The sequence below is a fragment of the Podarcis muralis genome, chromosome 8, assembly GCF_964188315.1.
Source record: "Podarcis muralis chromosome 8, rPodMur119.hap1.1, whole genome shotgun sequence".
NCBI lineage: Eukaryota > Metazoa > Chordata > Lepidosauria > Squamata > Lacertidae > Podarcis > Podarcis muralis.
Window position 1 is genome coordinate 86936911 of NC_135662.1, and position 19293 is coordinate 86956203.

At 42.3% G+C, this 19293-nt stretch overlaps 1 protein-coding gene across 11 annotated transcripts in view; it reads right to left on the bottom strand.

Moving 5' to 3' along the window:
* Positions 1-19293, bottom strand: part of LOC114601139 (protocadherin alpha-C2-like) — a 188717-nt gene that overhangs the window by 27214 nt on the left and 142210 nt on the right. For all 11 annotated transcript variants that reach the window (XM_077933510.1, XM_028738216.2, XM_028738213.2 and 8 more), the window contains exons 2-3: positions 14659-14717; positions 10630-10718 (exon numbers count right to left, since the gene is read on the bottom strand). In XM_077933510.1, coding sequence (XP_077789636.1) covers positions 10630-10718; positions 14659-14717 — 148 coding nt within the window. The remainder of the gene's footprint in view (positions 1-10629; positions 10719-14658; positions 14718-19293) is intronic.

Sequence of the window (19293 nt, forward strand, 5' to 3'; positions counted from 1 at the left end):
TTGTTATATTTGTATACTGCCCTATACCCATAGATCTCAGGGCAGTTCACATGGACAAAATAAGCATTCAAGTAATTCTTAATAAGTATTTGCTAAATTAGGGTTTTTTGTGGGTACACAAGAGGAACAAAACTATATACAGTCATACCTCAGGTTACAGACGCTTCAGGTTGCATTTTTTCAGGTTACGGATCGCCGAAACCTGGAAGTACTGGAATGGGTTACTTCCGGGTTTTGGCGGTCGTGCAGAAGCTCTAAATTGTGCCTTGCGCATGCACAGAAGCGCTGAATCACAACCTGCATGTGCACAGAAGCGCAGCTGTGGGTTGCAAATGCTGTGGGTTGCAAACGTGCCTCCCACACGGATCATGTTCCTAACCCAAGCATCCACTGTATAGGGTGTGAGTTACGGGTGTTCAATAGCCAGTTGCCTAAACCAAACAAGAAATGAGAAGCCAAAATGGACAGATCTGCCCATCTCTGTTTAGTTAGATGTTTACTTTATTTGGGAGGGGCCATTGCTCAGAGCTTAGAGCAAAATTCAGTCCCAGACATATCTAGTTGAAAGGATCTCACATAGCAGGACTGGGAAAGCCCCCACCCTGAAGCCTTGGAGAGTCAGAATAGGCAGCACTGGGCTACTGGGCAATTGTCTGATTTGGTAGAATGCAGCTCTAGAGCAGAGAGAAAACAAGCTTCCTCCCTCTGCCATGTGACAGCCCTTTAGGTATTTGAAGATGGCTATCATATCTCTTCTCTATCTCATCTTCTCCAGGCTAAACATAGACCACTCCCTCAACCGTTCCTCATAAGGTTTGGTTTCCAGACCCTTGATCATTTTGGTTGCCCTCCCCTGCACACTTTCTAGTTGTCAATATCCTTCTTAAACTGTGGTGCCCAGAATTGGACACAATATTCCTGTTGTGGTCTGATCAAGACAGAAGAGAGTGGTACTATTACTTAACTTGATCGAGACACCATACTTCTGTTGATGCAGCCTAGAATAGCATTAGCTTCCCCACCCCGCTGCATCACACTCTTGACTCATGTTAAGCTTGTGGTCCACTAAGGCCCCTAGATCCTTTTTACATGTTCTACTGGCAAGCCAGGTGTCCTCCATCTTATATTTGTGCAGCTGTTTCTTCTTGCCTATGTGTAGAACCTTACATTTGTGCCTACTGAATTTCATTCTGTTAGTTTGGTCCCCATTTCTCCAATCTGTTAACGTCATTTTGAATCTTAATTCTGTCCTCTGTGACATTAGCTATCCCTCCCTGTTTGGTGGCATCTGCAAATTTGATGAGCATCCCCTCAGTTCTTTCATCCAAGTCGTTTAGAAAGATGTTAGAGAACAGTGTGCCCAGATTCATCTGGCATGATTTGTTTTTGAGAAACCCATCAGGGGCTGTTGTGACCACCTACATCTGTTCTCAAATGGACACACTGCAGGCAGGCCAAAGCAAAATCAGTGAGTTTTTATCTTTGGAATGAAACCATTTTCTTAAGAAGTGCTTTTCAGGTGCAAAATAAACGCTAACAGTAAAGATTGTGTGTGGACTACATAGAGAAAACAAGTACTCAGTCTCTATTGACAAAAATGGTGTGTTTACACAACCACGGGAGCTGGATGTGTGCTCAAACCATTTCCATTGCATTTCAGAATGTATGTCCATCTTTGCATTTCCCATTCCCTAGGTTATTTTTTGGATTTAGCTACAAGAGAGAAGTGTCATCAAGCTCCCACTAAGTATTGCCCTTGCTCCCACTGACCTGGAACATGCCTTGTGCAGGCTCCCACAAAGAAGTCATTGCATCCAAAGGAAACAACTTTAGAGACATTTCAAAATCTGCTGTCATTATGGATACAGAAAGCTGAATTCCCCAACTGGTGTTATTAAAAAAGGCTTGCAGTCAGGATTGACCCCATTTTTAATCTAAAAAGGACCCAGATGCAGCTTTCAGCTATCTGCAACAAATGCAATCTTATATGAGCCTCTCTTGGTTATTGTGTGATGAAGAGAGAGAAAAGATAAAAGAGCAATGAAGTTAATTACAGTGCCTCATACATTCATATTCTTCACTCTACATTATTTTGCAAGTGCTAAAAAGAAAGTGCCTAGAAAACCATGTTTCCAAAATGCTATTTTATAGCTATGCTAGTTTATTGCTGTGCAACCATGCGCCACATCTCCCTTCTTTCAGGGTCTGCAACTATAAACAGTTTTCCTGCACAACCAACACAGAGCATGCAATGGAAGCACAGTCTTCCATAAGAATTGCATATCCAGCTGTGCTTCAAACATGACCTGAATTTGACCTCCAAGGGACTCAGGCTCCCGGACCCATTAGCTACCCTGTTAAGACTGCCAATTATTATGGCTTATGTGAGAGTTTCCTCTCATTTGACTGCATGTCTGCTGGGAGCCAGGCTAGGCTTAGGAAATGTTCTGAAGTCGCATCATGCAGCCTCCTGCTGACGCTCAGTGCGCTTGAGCACAGCCTAGATGGGATGGACCAAATGTCGGCTGCTCTGAGCTCTCTGGGAGGGCACAGGGCTGATTAAACCATCTATGGCCTTTTAAACTGTGTGTGTATATATAATGGTTTTTGTTTGTTATTATGACATGTACTCTTGTGTTTTTATATTGTAAGCTGCCCTATGGTCTTTGGATAAAAGACAGTATAAAAATTAATGTAAATAGGGGGTTGTCCCCTCATTTTTCAGTGATCCAGGAATGAATGGTCCCTTTGACTATCTGATAGCTTTAATGTTCACTTCCATCACATGAAGCATAGCTTGAAATGACATTCCCAAGAGCCTCCTCTGTTGTAATGGAGCTCAGGTTCAAAAGATATCTAGATAACTGTCCCACATTCCTGGCAGCAGGTGGCACTGGTGTGGAAGCTATCTCTCTGCAATCTTGAAAATGCATATGGAGCACTGCCCTCCATGTGCTAATATGGTTTGGACAGCTTGTCTTAAGTATGGAAGCTGGGTGCCTTCTAGTCTTACATAGTTATACCATTGCTGATGTTGCCTGTCATTTAAGTGTTTAATAACCATATACAGTGGAACCTCGGGTTGCAGACGTAATCTGTGACGGAGGCATGTCTGCAACCCGCAGCGTTCATAACCTGCAGCGCTGCGCCTGCACATGCACATGACACGATTTGGCACTTCTGCACATGCATGAAGCGTGATTTAGTGCTTCTGTGCATGCGCAAGCAGTGAAACCTGGAAGTAACCATTCCGGTACTTCCGGGTTTCCGGCGGTCCACAACCTGAAAACGCGTAACCTGAAGCGTCTGTAACCCGAGGTACCACTGTATGCCTAATGTGTCTATTCCTCTCTGTCTCTCTCACTCTCACTCTCACTCTCTCTCTCACACACACTTTCCCAACTGCTTTCCAGCTGCAGTTTCTTTTTTCAACTGCACATTTTGTGTCCAACTGCACACTAAAAAAAACAACAAAGAACTTTTGGATCATCTTGAATGACTCTTTCTACCTGCATGTGTAACAACTGCTCCTGATTTTCTCCAGTAAAAACAGAAGCAATTTCCACGGCAGTTTACAAGGGCTGGATTTTTTCCTCCAGCTAATCCATTTTCCTTCTTGGCTGTGTGTGCATGCTAGACAGAGATGCGTTTAGGGATACATGAATCTAATTGCATAAGACAACAACAGAGACAGTGCACTCTGACACATATTCCCTCTACAGCCAGAGCCTTGGTTTTCTGGGAACTAAATCCCCATAACGAAGGGCACATTGTTGAGTGCTGTTGTGACTGCTCTACATCCTTCATTACGCCCTCAGAGTGCACACGAGTAATGACTGAATTGCTCAGAGTTTAAAGATTTCACAGCACATGCAGCATCTCTAGGTCAATGTTGTGCAAATAATTAAGTTATGCACTGGAGGCAAAACAGAAAAGCAGTACTGCAGACTGTTGTTCTCTGCCAAGCATGCCCTAACTCTGCTCTGATCTGCAAGCAACAACAGTAAATCTTGTACAGAAATAATAGGTGAGGCAGAGGACAGGTGCATTTTTAATTCCAGCAAGAATACAAGGGAGCTTCCATGCCATTACATAAATTACTGGAAGAGAAAGCATACTGGATGGCAGAAGCCAATCACTAATCGGAAGCCTCTGATTAGCCTATCAAATATAAAATGCATGTAGTATATCTTGACATAGCACAACCAAATTTGTGTTTAAAGCTCTTATAACAACAGAGTTGTGGCACAATCTACTAGAAACTTCTCTAAGGGGTGTGAGCAGAAGAACCTTCAGGGGGTTCAAGAACCTGTTCTCATCCCCCTTAACATGTATTGACATTTTTTTTATTGTGCAGATCTGATGACTCCTGTTCTAGAGCCTGGGTCCATTTAAGGTCTCCATCCTGGTTTTTCTAATTTAAATTCCTTCTCTTTGCTTCAGATCATGTTCTTTAACTCTAACTCAATTTGCCAAGTTTAGTTTACTGATATGCAACCTTTCAATTCCTTCTCCCAAATTCTTCGCAGATCAGGTTCAGTTTAAGTGTACGGACCCCTTAATTTGTTAGGACTGTTTCCCCCCTCAAGTTTCAATTTCTCAAGCAGGACTGAAACTAAAACAGAAAGCAACCATTTCACAATCACAAAGCACATTTTACAAAACACAAAATGGCTGAATCGCTTTAATTCCTTCACAGTGTAGTTGCACAAGTTTTGAGAATTTGATAAAGGTCACCCAAAATGTTTAAAATCCTTAAATGTTCTCCCCATGTGAAAAGGTAAGGTGGTAAATATGTGGTAGAGTATTGTAATGTCTTTTTAAAAACTGCTCAATCTAATTTTAAGTTCAAAAACATTCTAAAATGAAGCAGTATATGTGTGTGAAGTGGGAATTAAGGCAGAAAACCGTAGCTGCTGTCTTGCGTGAGAGCAACAGATTCCTTCGAAGTAGTGACCGCACAATCCCGTGCTTAGTTGATTACTCTTGACAAGAGAACCACCCAAGGAAGAAGAGTTTTCTTCCACTTTGCACTTAATGGGGCCCCGAGGAAACAACATGATTGAGATACATGATGTCCGCATTTCACTGGGCAGCTCATTACTATCAGGCATGCAAAGCATCAAATAAGGCCATTTACTGGAGTCATTTTCAGGTATTCCGCCCGCACACCGGAGTGACCCCCACCCACTGAAGCTAAGTGGGGCTGTGCAGTGGGGAGCCTGGCCGGCTGAAGCGGCTGGCGCCGCCCTGCTTTAAGGGGTGCACACACAGCGCCCTGCAAGCCCAAGTGATGTAACGTAAAGGTAGACAAGCCCCCACTTCCTCAGCCCTTTTAAAATTTCTTAACAACTAACTGGTTAAAAGAGTTATAACCCTGTAGGTCGGGGGCAGGGGGAGAGTTAAATTCATGCAACCAAGTCTCTTGCAAACATATCAAATTTCTGGAGTATACAAATGAAGTCCTTAGCCACCTTCTTATTATCCCACCAGGTTCCATGAAAGAAAGCTAAGACCTTTCTGGATGTTTTGTAGTCAGTTATGGTACCTTAGAGAGCTGAAGGTATCATAATTTGCTTTTCTGTAATTACCCCCAGACCTGGGCTTATCTTGAACATTTGTTAATGCTTAATCGCTTTGATTTGTGGGAAATGGATTGCTAGCAGGGTAGGAGTTCTGGGCCTCTAATTTGGGCATATTTCTTCCAGTACCTGCATTTGGGCTGATATACAGTGGTACCTCGGGTTAAGTACTTAATTCGTTCCGGAGCTCTGTTCTTAACCTGAAACTGTTCTTAACCTGAAGCACCACTTTAGCTAATGGGGCCTCCTGCTGCCGCTGCGCCGCCGGAGCATGATTTCTGTTCTCATCCTGAAGCAAAGTTCTTAACCCGAGGTACTATTTCTGGGTTAGTGGAGTCCGTAACCTGAAGCATATGTAACCCGAAGTACCACTGTAATGGTTTTCTCCTTCTTGTCTCTAGGAGTGTATCTGGATATTATTAGGATAGGTGACAAAGGCAGGGGTCTTGTGGCTCGAGAACTTACTGCTCCTTCCTCTCAAATGGCCTTTTCCAGACTACAGTTTCATTTCTCTAGTAAGTATGGGGGGTAGATATTGAACACTGGGTGGGGGCATTTTTCAGGCAATGTTTTAGTTGGAATAACAGCTCTCTGTCAACAAAAATATGAATTATTTGTCCCATATATCAGGATTCCAAAAGGTTAGTTCAATACTGCCTCTCCAGTCTCAATTAGACAGGTATTTATAACATAAATAAATGATTTCCTAAATCTGGAAGCTGAGGTTGCCTAGAAGCATATACATAATCTCCTAACAAGTGTGGCTCAATTGACCAGGTAGCTAAGCTTATACTTGGGAAAAGGCTTCTTGCACTCTCACATCTTGCCACAATCACTTTCCAGTTACCTATACCTCCCTTGCTGAGTCACAATAATCCATCATAAATTTCTGGACTAAATTTGGCAATGGATTTCTGGACACTTTAACTGAAGCACCACAGGTCTGTGCTCATGTAATAAGCATGTTAAAACTGCAGAGTATTCTTAGGATGAGATGGTCTTCTAAGTTCTTCTCATGAGTTTGTTATCAGTTAAAAACATCAAACCCAAACAGCTGCTCTTCCAGCTCCTGTCCTCCAATTAAAATATATGACTTTTAAGACCACATAGAAGGAAAATGGTTAAAAGAGATATGCTCCTTACCTGAATTTGCAATTAGTATTAAGTGCTCAGACAAATGACTTTAAAACTTTAAAGCTACTCAATTAAAACTAGACTGTGGAGCTCAAGCCTTACTTGTTGCCATCTTCACATGGAAGACTGAACCCGCCCTAAAGATATTTAGTAGCAAAGTGGAAAATGGCGAATTGGATTTGAAAAAGGCAAAATAATATTAGATTTGGAGCTGTCGGAGATGCATAAGGCAAACTGTGTTTTAATGCTCAGGAACCTGGCAAAGTCTTTTTATATGGATTTTAATATTGCAGATGTATACAAGTGGACACTCGGGTTGCAAACGTGATCCATGCGGGATGTACGTTTGCAACCCGCAGCGGCGCATCTGCGCATGCGCGGGTTGTGATTCAGCGCTTCTGCACATGCGCAAAGCGTGATTTAGCGCTTCTGTGCATGCGCGACCCCCGAAACCCGGAAGTAACCCGTTCTGGTACTTCCGGGTTTCGGCGGGTCCGTAACCTGAAAAAACGCAACCTGAAGCGTCTGTAACCTAAAGACTAAAAAGTGAAATGACACTAAATAGACATTTGGTACCTCTGTGGGAGGGGTGGGATTTAAAAATAAATATAAAAAATCAACTGTGTATGAATCACTGTTTATATATATGCAAAATTAAAACATATTGTTTACTGTTGTGTTTTTCTAAAATATAAGTTAATGCTACTTGTTAGCTGCCTTGGAAAGATGGCTGTGTATCCTGAAAGGTAAACCTGAGGAAGAAGGAGTCGTGTTCCTCCGTTGCTCTCTGTAGTTCCTGGTTTACCCCACAATTCTTATGCACCATTTAATCATTCCCTTTTAACAGAATTATTTTAATATATCAGAAGTGCAAAAGCCAGTAAGAATAAAGTAGGCCAACAGAACAAATGCTGGAAGTTTTAGTCTAAAATTTAGTCTAATGTTTCTTCATGTTTGGCAGCTGTGTATTAATCAGTGGCGTAGCGTGGGTTGTCAGCACCCGGGGCAAGGCAAGTAATTTGCGCCCCCTAACCCGTGGATTTGCACCCCCTAACCCGTGGATTTGCGCCCCATAACCCTAACCCCCAGATGTTGCACCCGGTGCGGCCGGCCCCCCCTGCACCCTCCACGCTACGCCACTGGTATTAATCACCCCCACCAACCCCAAAAGGGTGCATTTTATCAAAGAAAAATGTTAATTAATGTTCTTTACCAGGACCATAATGTTATTAAGTCATGAAATGCCTTTTCGGAAAATGTCCCCTCTCCTCTGCTGACACTGATGGAGGGGGGGGGGAATCAGCAATTCAGCAAGCCAATAAAAGGGGCCAATTTTAAGTGCTTTTTCTGCTCCATGCTCTGTTACTTTCTGGTGACAACAACATTGCAGCCCATGGATTTTCAAAGCAGCTCAGCCATTCATTTTCCACTTTCCTCTTTACGCCAGAGTGAAATTCAGGACATGGCATTAGCTTAAAAGAAATAAGCATCAACAGGATGAACTCTGCTCTGCTTTGCTTAGGTGAAACTCCCTTTGAATCCGATGGAAGTTTGATCCATGTAACTGAGAACGGGCTTTAATGCTCCAGGCACAGAACTGCTGCTATGCTACACAAATTCAGAGTGCAGCTGCATGCAAGGAATTAAGGATTTGCTGGCTTAACGATTAACTTCTTTATCCTTCTTAAAACTTATTATGACATCATCTTTTGAAACTCTCATTGATTAACTCACTGATTCCTTCAGTGTGAAGCACTTTGGCCAAAGCTTTTGTGGACCAATAAATTAAATGAATGGTTTACTGACCCACCTAATGGAAATAAAAAATTGAGCAAGCCAACTGTACAGAAGGTGTGTATCTGAAACTGGGATCAGGTGCGCCTTATTCCAGTCAGAGGGAGAGAGCTGCAACAGCTAAATAGGCCTGTTGGAAATGAGCAGCTAATTAACGCCTGGCAAGACACAGGTGTAACTCTGGGGCAGTGGAAATGACACAGCAAAAGCAAACATTTGGTTAGTTCACTTTAGTGTAATGGCATGAAATGGGTCAATTGCCTCATGGAAAGCATATCTTAATTTGACTGGCAATGGGGGGGGGGGGGAATAGCATGAGTTCATGAACCTGGGCACCAGAGCAGAAAACAACTAAAAATGAAGAGCTATAATTATAACACATTATATAGTAGCTGAGTGCACCAACCACAATATTTAGTTCAGACCCCAAATAGCACACCACAAAATGTGGCCTGAGGTGCCTCAAGAGCTGCCGGATTTGGCTCACTGTTAGTTTGCGCCTATTTGTTTCTTTCCCTTCACACTCCCTTTCCTTCACTATTGTGAGTAAAAAAAAACCAGCTATCATTTTTGTTTTCTTTCAACAGAAGTAGAAGAAATTTGCAAACATACTAATCCGTCAAGAGTGGATAAAATCACAACCACATGGGTCCAGGGGGCTCTGTGCTATGTAAATTTGATTTCTGTAAAATAAAAGATGGCATCTTTAGCTTTCTAAATCTGGGGCTGGGATTCCATGAAATGTGCGGGCACAGCTGTCTCTTCTGAAGGCATGGATCCTGCCAAGTTTCAGAAGAAAACTTGCAGAAGTTTTCCTGTAAGGGTCGCTGTTACAGGTTTTTTGATGTGTAAAAAAGGAATCACTTAATCTTTCCCTAGTGTTTTGTGGGTAACTGATCTGAAAACTGCAGCCTTTCCCCTGGGTAAGAAACCTAACAAAAGACAAACAAACAGGTCCATAGGCAATGCTTTTCTTCTAGTAAAAGGTGCCGGTGTTCTGTACCATTCAGTACCCCCAGAAAAAGTACTGTTCGTAATCATTTGTACTAACTGCCATTATTAGTTATTACTATTAGTCGTTTACTTATGCAAATGACTCAAAGTAACTTACATATCATTAGAGTTGATTTTGGGGTGAGAAGAATTAAAGCATAAAATCATATCCTCTGATTATAAGTTAGATCTGTCTGGAAGGAAGGATGTCTCCCTCCTCATCCTGGTTTCTTCCTTAAAGTTAGAAACGTAAGTTTCACTGTTATAAGGCTGCTCCTTCCCCCAAGGCACTGTGACTGACAAGCACTGAAAACATCATTTTCTCTTATTACAAGCGAGACCTGTCAATAATGAAGGAGCTGCCCTTTTTCCCTCCTGGCATTGGCCTTTCCCTCAAACAGGAAATGTAAGATTTGATTTTGTCTAGCCGCTCCCTCTCTTCCCATCCCCTGGCATTTCCCTTATATGGCAAGCTGAAAGACATAGATTCAGTTTTAGGAGATGCTTGTCTGCAGCATTTTTCAAATGTCTGCATCATGGAGGAGACACAATGTGCTTCAGCAGTCCTTGCTTTGTTTCAGGCAATCCAAAAATCCCCTTGAGGTACCCAATATGCAAATCCTGAGTTTTGAGAGGAGTGAGGCAAGGGTCTGTGGTGTGCCTGCCTGCATGTGGCGCACCATCACAGCATCCCCCACCCCAATAACTGGTAAACAATCCAATTTTATACGCCAGTAGTGATGATATTACACTTCCCTGGTCTTAAATCTCACCTGAGAGGCGGGAGGAGATACATTTCTCCTGAGCTTATAAAATAAGAAAGAGGAGATAAATAACAACCAGCAGCAATTATTTTGTGCCCTCTTCTGTCATATTAAAAATGTTGTTTCCATGCTGTTTAGAAATGTTCTTCAACCCACAATTCAAACAATCTCAAGTTATTTTCTGATGAAGGCTGCTGGAAGCCTGGGACTGAGGCCAATATCAGGTACCCATCTGTTCTTTTGCCTTGTTCATTCAAATTCAAGAGGTTCTTTGGTAGAGAGTGATTCAGGACAGTTATGAACAAGCAGAAACTGGTTCCAAGACCACGCAGAGAAAATGGCGCAACTCCCACCCCCCTTACCTGTTGTTGCGCTGGATACTGTTGGCCACTGCTGCTCAGGTCCTCCAGGTCCCACACGTAAGCCTCCTGCTTCCTCCATGTGTACAGCACTAAACAAATGTACACAGTGATTAGATTATGCAGTTCTCATTAAAACAATATGGTTCCTTTTTAAAAGCAGCATTGCCCTTTCCGCTACACATTCCAAAATGCTCACTGTCACAATTGCTCATAATCAGCACCATCATAATCATCACCCACAGCAGCAGCAACAACCATTTATGCAAATTATTTCATTCTTACTTATGATGAAAGTATTAATATACCACCTTTTCCGCTACAGTGTGCTTCCTGCAAAAGGATCACTGAAACCATCTAATGTTTCAGTTTTTCAAAATGTACAATAGTGGACCTTCATTGTATATTTGCATTCCACAACTTAATATATCCCTGCTCTCATCCAAGTCAGACAAATGTTGCACAAATGTTGCCTTTACGGAATGGGTTGTTTCCATTAATGAGATGTGACATGTCTAACATAGCTGGGAAATTACTAAATCCCAATAGTGTTTATGCCTTACCATTGAAGTAAATAATGAAACACTGTCCTGTCAGTTCCAGGCATCCTTCAGCTTGCTACCATTAACCAAACTCTTACAGCAAGTATTCTGCTGTAATTTACAATACCCAGCAGTGATGGCACCTTATGCCTTTGGCTTGGAGAAAGAGGGAACGGCAGGAAACATTCCACAGGATCTTTTTCTGACACATTATGTGGTGAACATTCTGACATGAGACCAGCACATTTAACAACCACACATTATTAAGGTGTAAACTCAAGTGATAATGACAAAGGCCATGTGGGTTTAAAAAAATAAATGCATGTGCTTTGCTTGTCATATGGAGAAATTTGATCCAAAATTCTAAAGTCAACTACTAGATTCTAATGATGGCAAAAATGTTGTTAATTTCCAAGCCAACCTTGCTTCATTAGATATAATTCATTAGCTCAGTTATTTGCATTTGTTGGTGACCAGAAGAAGAAGAAGAGTTTGGATTTGATATCCCGCCTTTCACTCCCTGTAAGGAGTCTCAAAGCGGCTAACATTCTCCTTTCCTTCCTCCCCCACAACAAACACTCTGTGAGGTGAGTGGGGCTGAGAGACTTCAAAGAAGTGTGACTGGCCCAAGGTCACCCAGCAGCTGCATGTGGAGGAGCAGGGAAGCGAACCCGGTTCACCAGATTACGAGTCCTTACGAGTGCAGAACCATATTATAAAATAGGCCTTTATCCCAAAGCAGGTGCCCAGTGCCATTTTGGAGTACCTGATGCTGTCATGCTGACTCTGATGATGTCCCCAGTTACTATTGCTAGGGTGCCACACAGAACAGAGAGTGGGATTCAGCTAATGAGTCCCTTCAGTGCAAGTTCACACAGCAAGGTTTTTCCTCCTCTGCTCCACTGACACTCTCCAAAATTGGCTTGGGGGCAGGGAAAACTCCCAGAATAGCCTGCAGGGGGCGCAGAGGATCATTCTGTCTGGCAAGCTGCAATGTGTAGGATGTGAAACGCAAGAGCAGTCAAGTACAACATTCCTAGAGTGAACATGTTTTCACATGGGGAGGAATGTTTGTCCAGCCAGCAGGTAAACTTCCTGTTTCCTTCTGGGCTGGAACAGACTTCCTCTGCATGTGACTAGAGGTGGGTGTGGCCTCACCTGTGCAGGTAATGACAAAAGCACAGGGCAGGGCAGCCATCTCTCTCTCTTTCACCACATGCATCGGAGAAACAACATCTACTGATGCCCTCTTGGCTTCCAGCCAAGAGAGGACAAAGGGACTGTCTTCTTATAAGATAGATTCCAAGTGTATGTTACTTCATTAAGCTAAGTCTGCCTTCTGGGATCTGATTGTGAACAGAATGTGAGTAAACTCTTTTTATACTTTTGTAAAAGACTGTGTCGTCTCTTATATTTTATGAGGGAATAAGGGGAAAATACCAGAACAGTTATTATAGAGACTTTAGCGAGCCTAAGTTTAAAATAAGTTTAAAATAAGGGGAATGTTACTCTTCTGAAATTGTGGAACTTGTTAACACAAGTTGGATAAGGATATAATCAGACAATATATCCTCTCCTGCATCCCTGAACATTCCCACACAATGCTTGTGCTGATGGGACATTTGCCCCAGCACGTTGTTGAATCCCACCCAGAGAGATGTGTTTCAATGTGGCAGACTGTCTGGAGTCATATTCTTGCTCAACCATGGCACACATTCTGTGTAGCTTTGGACACCTAACCACAACTCATGGCTATTGGAAGATGAACTATATAACAGGTATAATGTGTATCACACAGGGAGCAGAAATGACTAATAAAATTGTAATGAAGATAGTAAATGAATGAAATGATTTGTAGAGATAAGGCTTGTATCCAGTGAAGTCATACCATCTTGCAGAACACAACTTTCTCTCTTCCTCCCCACTGCAATGCACACTCCTGGAGCAGATTTGGGGGGTGCAGGGGTCACAGGGAGAGGAGAGGGAAGGGAAATCCATTATGCAAGTGGAATGCCTTGTGCTAACAAAATGACTTCATTGGGTACGGTACAACCAACACTAGGTTTGAATGCTGTGCACTGCCCTGGGAAAGAGGAGATTGAGAGGAGATATGATAGTCATCTTCAAATAGCTTAAAGGGCTGTCATATAGAAGATGAAGCAAACTTGTTTTCTTCTGCTCCGGAGGGTAAGACCAGAACCAATGGCTTCAAGTTACAAGAAAGGAGATTCCGACTAAACATCAGGAAGAACTTTCTGACAGTAAGAGCCGTTTGACAGTGGAATGGTCTCCTTTGGGAGGTGGTGGACTCTCCTTACTTGGGAGGTTTTTAAGCAGAGGCTGGATGGCCATCCATCATGGATGCTTTATCAGAGTTCCCTGCAATGCAGGGGGTTGGACTAGATGACCCTTGGGGTCCCTTCCAACTCTACAATTCTATGATTCTATGCTCAAATTGTATATCTGTGTAATTAAAACCACATATCCTAAAGACACCCCAGCCTCCTTCATTCCACAGAATCTGAACCCAGGGTAAGCACTGGCACCCTTTGGGTCTCTCGCCACTCAGGGATCAGGGTGTGAACAATAATGCTATATGTTATAAACAGTTATTAAAACAAGTCTGGAAAATATCTGAAAGTTGCATGTCCAAAGATCAAAACTTGGGTGTTTACCTTACAGCTGCTTATCATAGAATCCTAGAGTTGGAAGAGACCACAAGGGCCATCGAGTCCAACCCCCTGCCAAGCAGGAAACACCATCAGAGCACTCCTGACATATGTTTGTCAAGCCTCTGCTTAAAGACCTCCAAAGAAGGAGACTCCACCACACTCCTTGGCAGCAAATTCCACTGTCGAACAGCTCTTACTGTCAGGAAGTTCTTCCTAATGTTTAGGTGGAATCTTCTTTCTTATGCGCTCACTCCACCAGGAACTTCTCCTACGCCACAAGGGCAGAGTCATGCTATTATTATTATTTCACATTATCTTAAGGGACATGGGTGGTGCTGTGGGTTAAACCACAGAGCCTACGACTTGCTGATCAGAAGGTCGGCGGTTCAAATCCCCACGACGGGGTGAGCTCCCGTAGCTCGGTCCCTGCTCCTGCCATCCTAGCAGTTCGAAAGCACCTCAAAGTGCAAGTAGATAAATAGGTACCACTGTGGAAGGAAGGTAAACAGCGTTTCCATGCACCGCTCTGGTTCGCCAGAAGCGGCTTAGTCATGCTGGCCACATGACCTGGAAGCTGTACGCTGGCTCCCTCGGCCAATAAAGCAAGATGAGCGCCGCAACCCCAGAGTCGGCCACGACACGACCCTTTACCTTTACCACATTGTCTTGCCCAGGGCAACCCAAAACAACTTCCAACCAACCAGCCTACCAGACAGACAGACATCTTCCTGGTGGATCAAGGCCGATGCAACTTAAAGCAAGCAGATTGCAAATGAACAGTTTCCCTCACAGAAAAGAAGGGTACATGCGATACATACCCTTGCATTCCAGCTCTTAAAGATGCAGAATAACGCCAGTCAGGGTTGGGTGGTTTTGGCTGCAAAACAAAGGAGGGAAAGAAATCAATATTAATTTCTGCTTAAACATGTTTAAAAAGTGATGCATTCTAATCTCGAATCACCTCCAGATTTCTTCAGCTTTTTAAAAAATCTGCCAAATGATCACAAAAATATACTTACTCAAAGGCAGTAGGGTTTGCCAACCCCTCACCCAATATATTCCAAATCTAGGGTTGCTAAATCTTGAAGAGCAAAAAAGAGGACGGGTGAAAAATGCTTGAGACAACAGAGCATGGGGAAGTAAGAAGAAAGAAGGCAAATTCAACTCCACTTGCCCATGTGTGCCTTTTTAAAGAAAAAACAGAACCACTTCACTCTGCTTAGATATGAATGGGTTAGTCACGCGAAGAATTTGTGTGTTTGACCAAGTTTTCTACCAGCCTGTTGACTGCCATAAAGTGACTTTCCACCTTGAAAACTAGACTTGACTACAATTCCTATCATTCCTGGCCGAGGGCCATGCTGGTTGTGGTGGATGGGAACTGGAGTCCAACAACATCTGGGGGGGGCACAGGCTGCCCTCCCCCCGTTATGATGACAGCACCTACACTCTGGAACTCCCTGCCCATTGACATTAGGCAGGCATGTTGGCTATATTGTTTTCAGTGACTGCTAAAAACCATTTTTTGTTTAGGCAAGCCTGCCCAGATATGAAAGATTGGCGTGCATTTTAATAGGTACTTTTCATTCAGAAAGAGCATATTTTTAACTACTGATCTTATGTACACTTGGATTTTTTTATGTTTTAAAACTTAAAAAATAATAATCCTGACTTTCCTTGATAATTTTAATGTTTTAATGTATAGTTTATGTTCTGTGTAAACCACCTAGAGGTTTCCACAATTGAGCTGTGCACAGATGTTAGAAATAAATAATGCAGAGCAGTAAAAATCTGATGGCAAACAAATTTGATATTAGTATTTTAAAAATGGAATACAACCCCACACCAGAAAGGAAAGGTTTAACAATTGCAAAGTGCATATGCAATGTGAACAATTAACAGCATGCAAAACTCAAAAGCACGATAGAGGAAGGTGAGAAACGATGTGTTAGGAAGCAGAATATTAAGGATATACTTAGGATATACTTCTTAGTTAATATTGCCATGGCTGAATGTTAAGGATTACCACAGAATGCATGGAAAAGACAGGTTGTTGTTTTTTAATAACACTTTGTTTATCCAGTGAAAGAGAAAATGCTTCTCTTCTACTGGAAGGTGTCTCTCTGAGTTCCATTAAGTGCAGCCTCCTGTGAAGAGTGGATTTCAGCCACTCTGTTTGTGATGGAGTTTCTGCTGGGGTTTATGGACTGCAGAGAATTACACTAGATTATATCAGGCTTGCCGACTGCAGCAGATTTTCATCAAAAGCAGACATGTTTTGTCACAACAGCAGGAGCTAATGCCTCAAGAAAAGGGATCTAAAAATGGGAGAAGGAAATAAGAAACGAGACCCTATTCTATAGCTCAAATCTCAGCCCTGACCAGCAATCATGGACATAATAATAACTGTATCAACCTATTGGTCTACAAATATCTCCTTTTTCATATTCACAAATAACTGATACAGCATCTATTGTTAGATTCACAGCTAATGGACTCTAGCCCACAAAAGTTTACACCCAATAAATCTGAATCTTTTAGATGTCACATATTCATTGTTTTTCCTATGAAATAATGCTCTCTGTAAACTGAAACGGCAAAATCTTAAATTACTTTTCTTTGTTACGCTCCTTACAAGAGAAATATTTGTCATACTTGCTCACAGCATTGGGAGTTGTGCACAGAACCATGGTGGCCTAGTTCTGGCCCAACAGCTCTTCATACAGCCACAAAGTGAGTGTTATGGTAAGTGGGGTTTTCTTCCACTTGTATTCAAGCCATCATATGAGCTGTTTCTTTAAGCCAAGCATGTCCAAAGTCCAATTCGGGGGACTAATCCGCCGGTTGGTTTAATCCGGCCCCTGTGGCAGTTTATTTCCTGGGGTAAAATCCTAAGAAAACCTCAACAACTTCAACCCTAAAAAAAAGTTAACAACTTTGGCTGGCCCTTTGGTCGGCCCTCACACCCCTTCACTTCATCAAATCTGGCCCTCTTTGAAAAAAGTTTGGACACCACTGCATTAAGCCCACCTCCCTCTCTACATACACATACACAAAACAGTGAAGACAAAAGATAGCAGTAACCCTATGATGTCTCAGTCAACTGGATGACCCTCGTGGTCTCTTCCAACTCTACAATTTTATGATTCTATGAATGTCAAGGAGAGAGTGTGGCCGTCATTAGTGGCAATGCTCTCCCTTTCTTGCTATCCTAATTCTTAACATAATGAGAGAGAATTGCTTTCTATAGCTGGACATTAAGCCTAAACTAAGGAGAGTCAAAGTTGTTTACAAATTGTGCAACTCATCTGTTTTACACTGGAAGCCTTCCTTTGAAGTATTTTTTGTTGAAGCTGGTGCCTCTGACTTGCAGATTACCCTAGGAGAATTAAAATGTTCTCCCTCTAGTTTCTTGGTGTTCAATTTTTTATGTCAGGATTGAGTCTACATAGAGACATTTTTCTACATAGAGACAGATTTATTTGTCTAATGCAGACAGCAGAAGGCCTTTTTTGGCAGGCGGCTGCATGTGTCACATTGGAGTATATGCAGGTGAATGAACTCCAATGGCAGGATTCTGATCTGTAGTGGTGATGTTATTAGGTCCTGCAATGGTGCATGTCTGCTAGCTGAGGATAACAGCAATGCAAGTGACCTCTTTGAGGACTCCATGGTTTATGTCCTCAGAGCACCCAAAAACCCCCTCATTGACTAATGTGCCCATGTCTGAGGTCAAAAGTCCATGCTTTAAACCGTTGGCTTGATGCCATAATGGATAACATTCATTACAGCAAAGCAACAAGTACACAAATAACACAGGATAATAAGAGTGCTGTTGTAGTGGAATTGTTGGAAACAGCCCAGGAATAAATGCCCAGTCCTGCTTTTTCGTATTAAATGCATTGAACACAGTAAATTATTTAAAGATAGCTCGGCATTTCGTCTTGAGTTTCTTACAGAATGTCCTCTTGGATCAATATGCTTTATACAAAGAAGCTTCACCTGCCACTTACTTTCTTTCTTTCTTTCTTTCTTTCTTTAAATTAAGAGCCCACAATAAACTTCAGTTTCCATACCCATGTGATAATTTAAGTGCTGCCATTTTGCAAACATGCATAAGGCAAGATACTAAGCATTTGTGATTTGCCATGAGGCATGCAAGAGGAAGAGTTTTTGGGTGGGGGGGGGGTGTTTGAGACGCTGACGTCCTCAACTGTTCTAGATGTATGGAGAAAACTTTGGAGTTCTCCATTTTACAACTAATGGATACAAGCTGGTGAAAGTAAGTGCAGTAATGATTAATAATTCGTTCAGAATTCAGCCACTAAAGTACTCTAACACTTTGAGAAGAGTTGAGAGGAAGGTAATTAAAAGCTATTTTAGACCTTCTGGTTCTTTGGCAGCTTCTGTGCTCTCCTTGTCTTTAAACACAATGAAGAGTTTTCAGAAGGATTTTAATGTCGTTCAGTTTGTGGTCCAAAGTGCAAACAACAATAAATGGCTGCTCTAATGGTGTCCCTTCTGTCAGAACATTGCATTTCCACTGAGCACTGCACAACAGCCATCATCGCAGCTCTGTAAATCTTCTCCCTCTCAGTGGTTCTGGATAATGATCTCTGGGGAGAGAGCAGCAGGAGGAGGAGGAGCGTTCTCTGCAAATGCAGTGTCTCCTCGACTGCTTCCAGTCCTAAGTGAAAGCATGAAGAACCACAGTAAAACAACCCCATGGAAAAGCAGAAAACAATGGGGTAAAATAAGTAAAATGTTGTTTCTTATTAGTGCATATAAACATTTTAAGTAGATACATGAATGATATTTATTCTTTTATTTAAAAGCTTTTCTAAATCACTTAATGTTTTTAAGATTTCTATCTAATCCACAATATCCATTAAGCAAAAATACAATCTGAAACCGATAAAACAGGAGCACAAAAACATAAAAAAGCAAATAAAACAGAAATTTTGAGGATTCAAATATTTAAAACAGGGTCCAATCTGTGGAATAAGTGTGAATTGGCTTCATGTATGGCAGAGGGAAGGGCATTCCATAGTTTTGGGGTCACTATGATATTCTGTGGAATGTTCCCTGGTGATCTAAGGGAGTTTATAGAGGCAGGTGATCCTTCTGATAACCTGGTCATGATTTGTTCAGGGCTACATATGTTAACAAGACCTTGAGCACGACCCCGTAGGTGATCAGCAGCCAGTGCAGTTCCCTCAGCACAGGTGTAGCATGCATGAGTCTCAGAGCTCCACTCAACTACCTGGCCACGGCATTCCGGTCCGGCTGCAGCTTCTGGACCGATCCCATGGGAAGTCCTGTACAGAGTCCATCTCTGGACTACATTACATCATCCCAGTCATAAAGTTTCCAATGCACAAGTCACCATGGTAGAGCTAATATATCTTATATCTATCTGTCTTGTCTATCTAGATCAGGAGTCAGCAACCTTT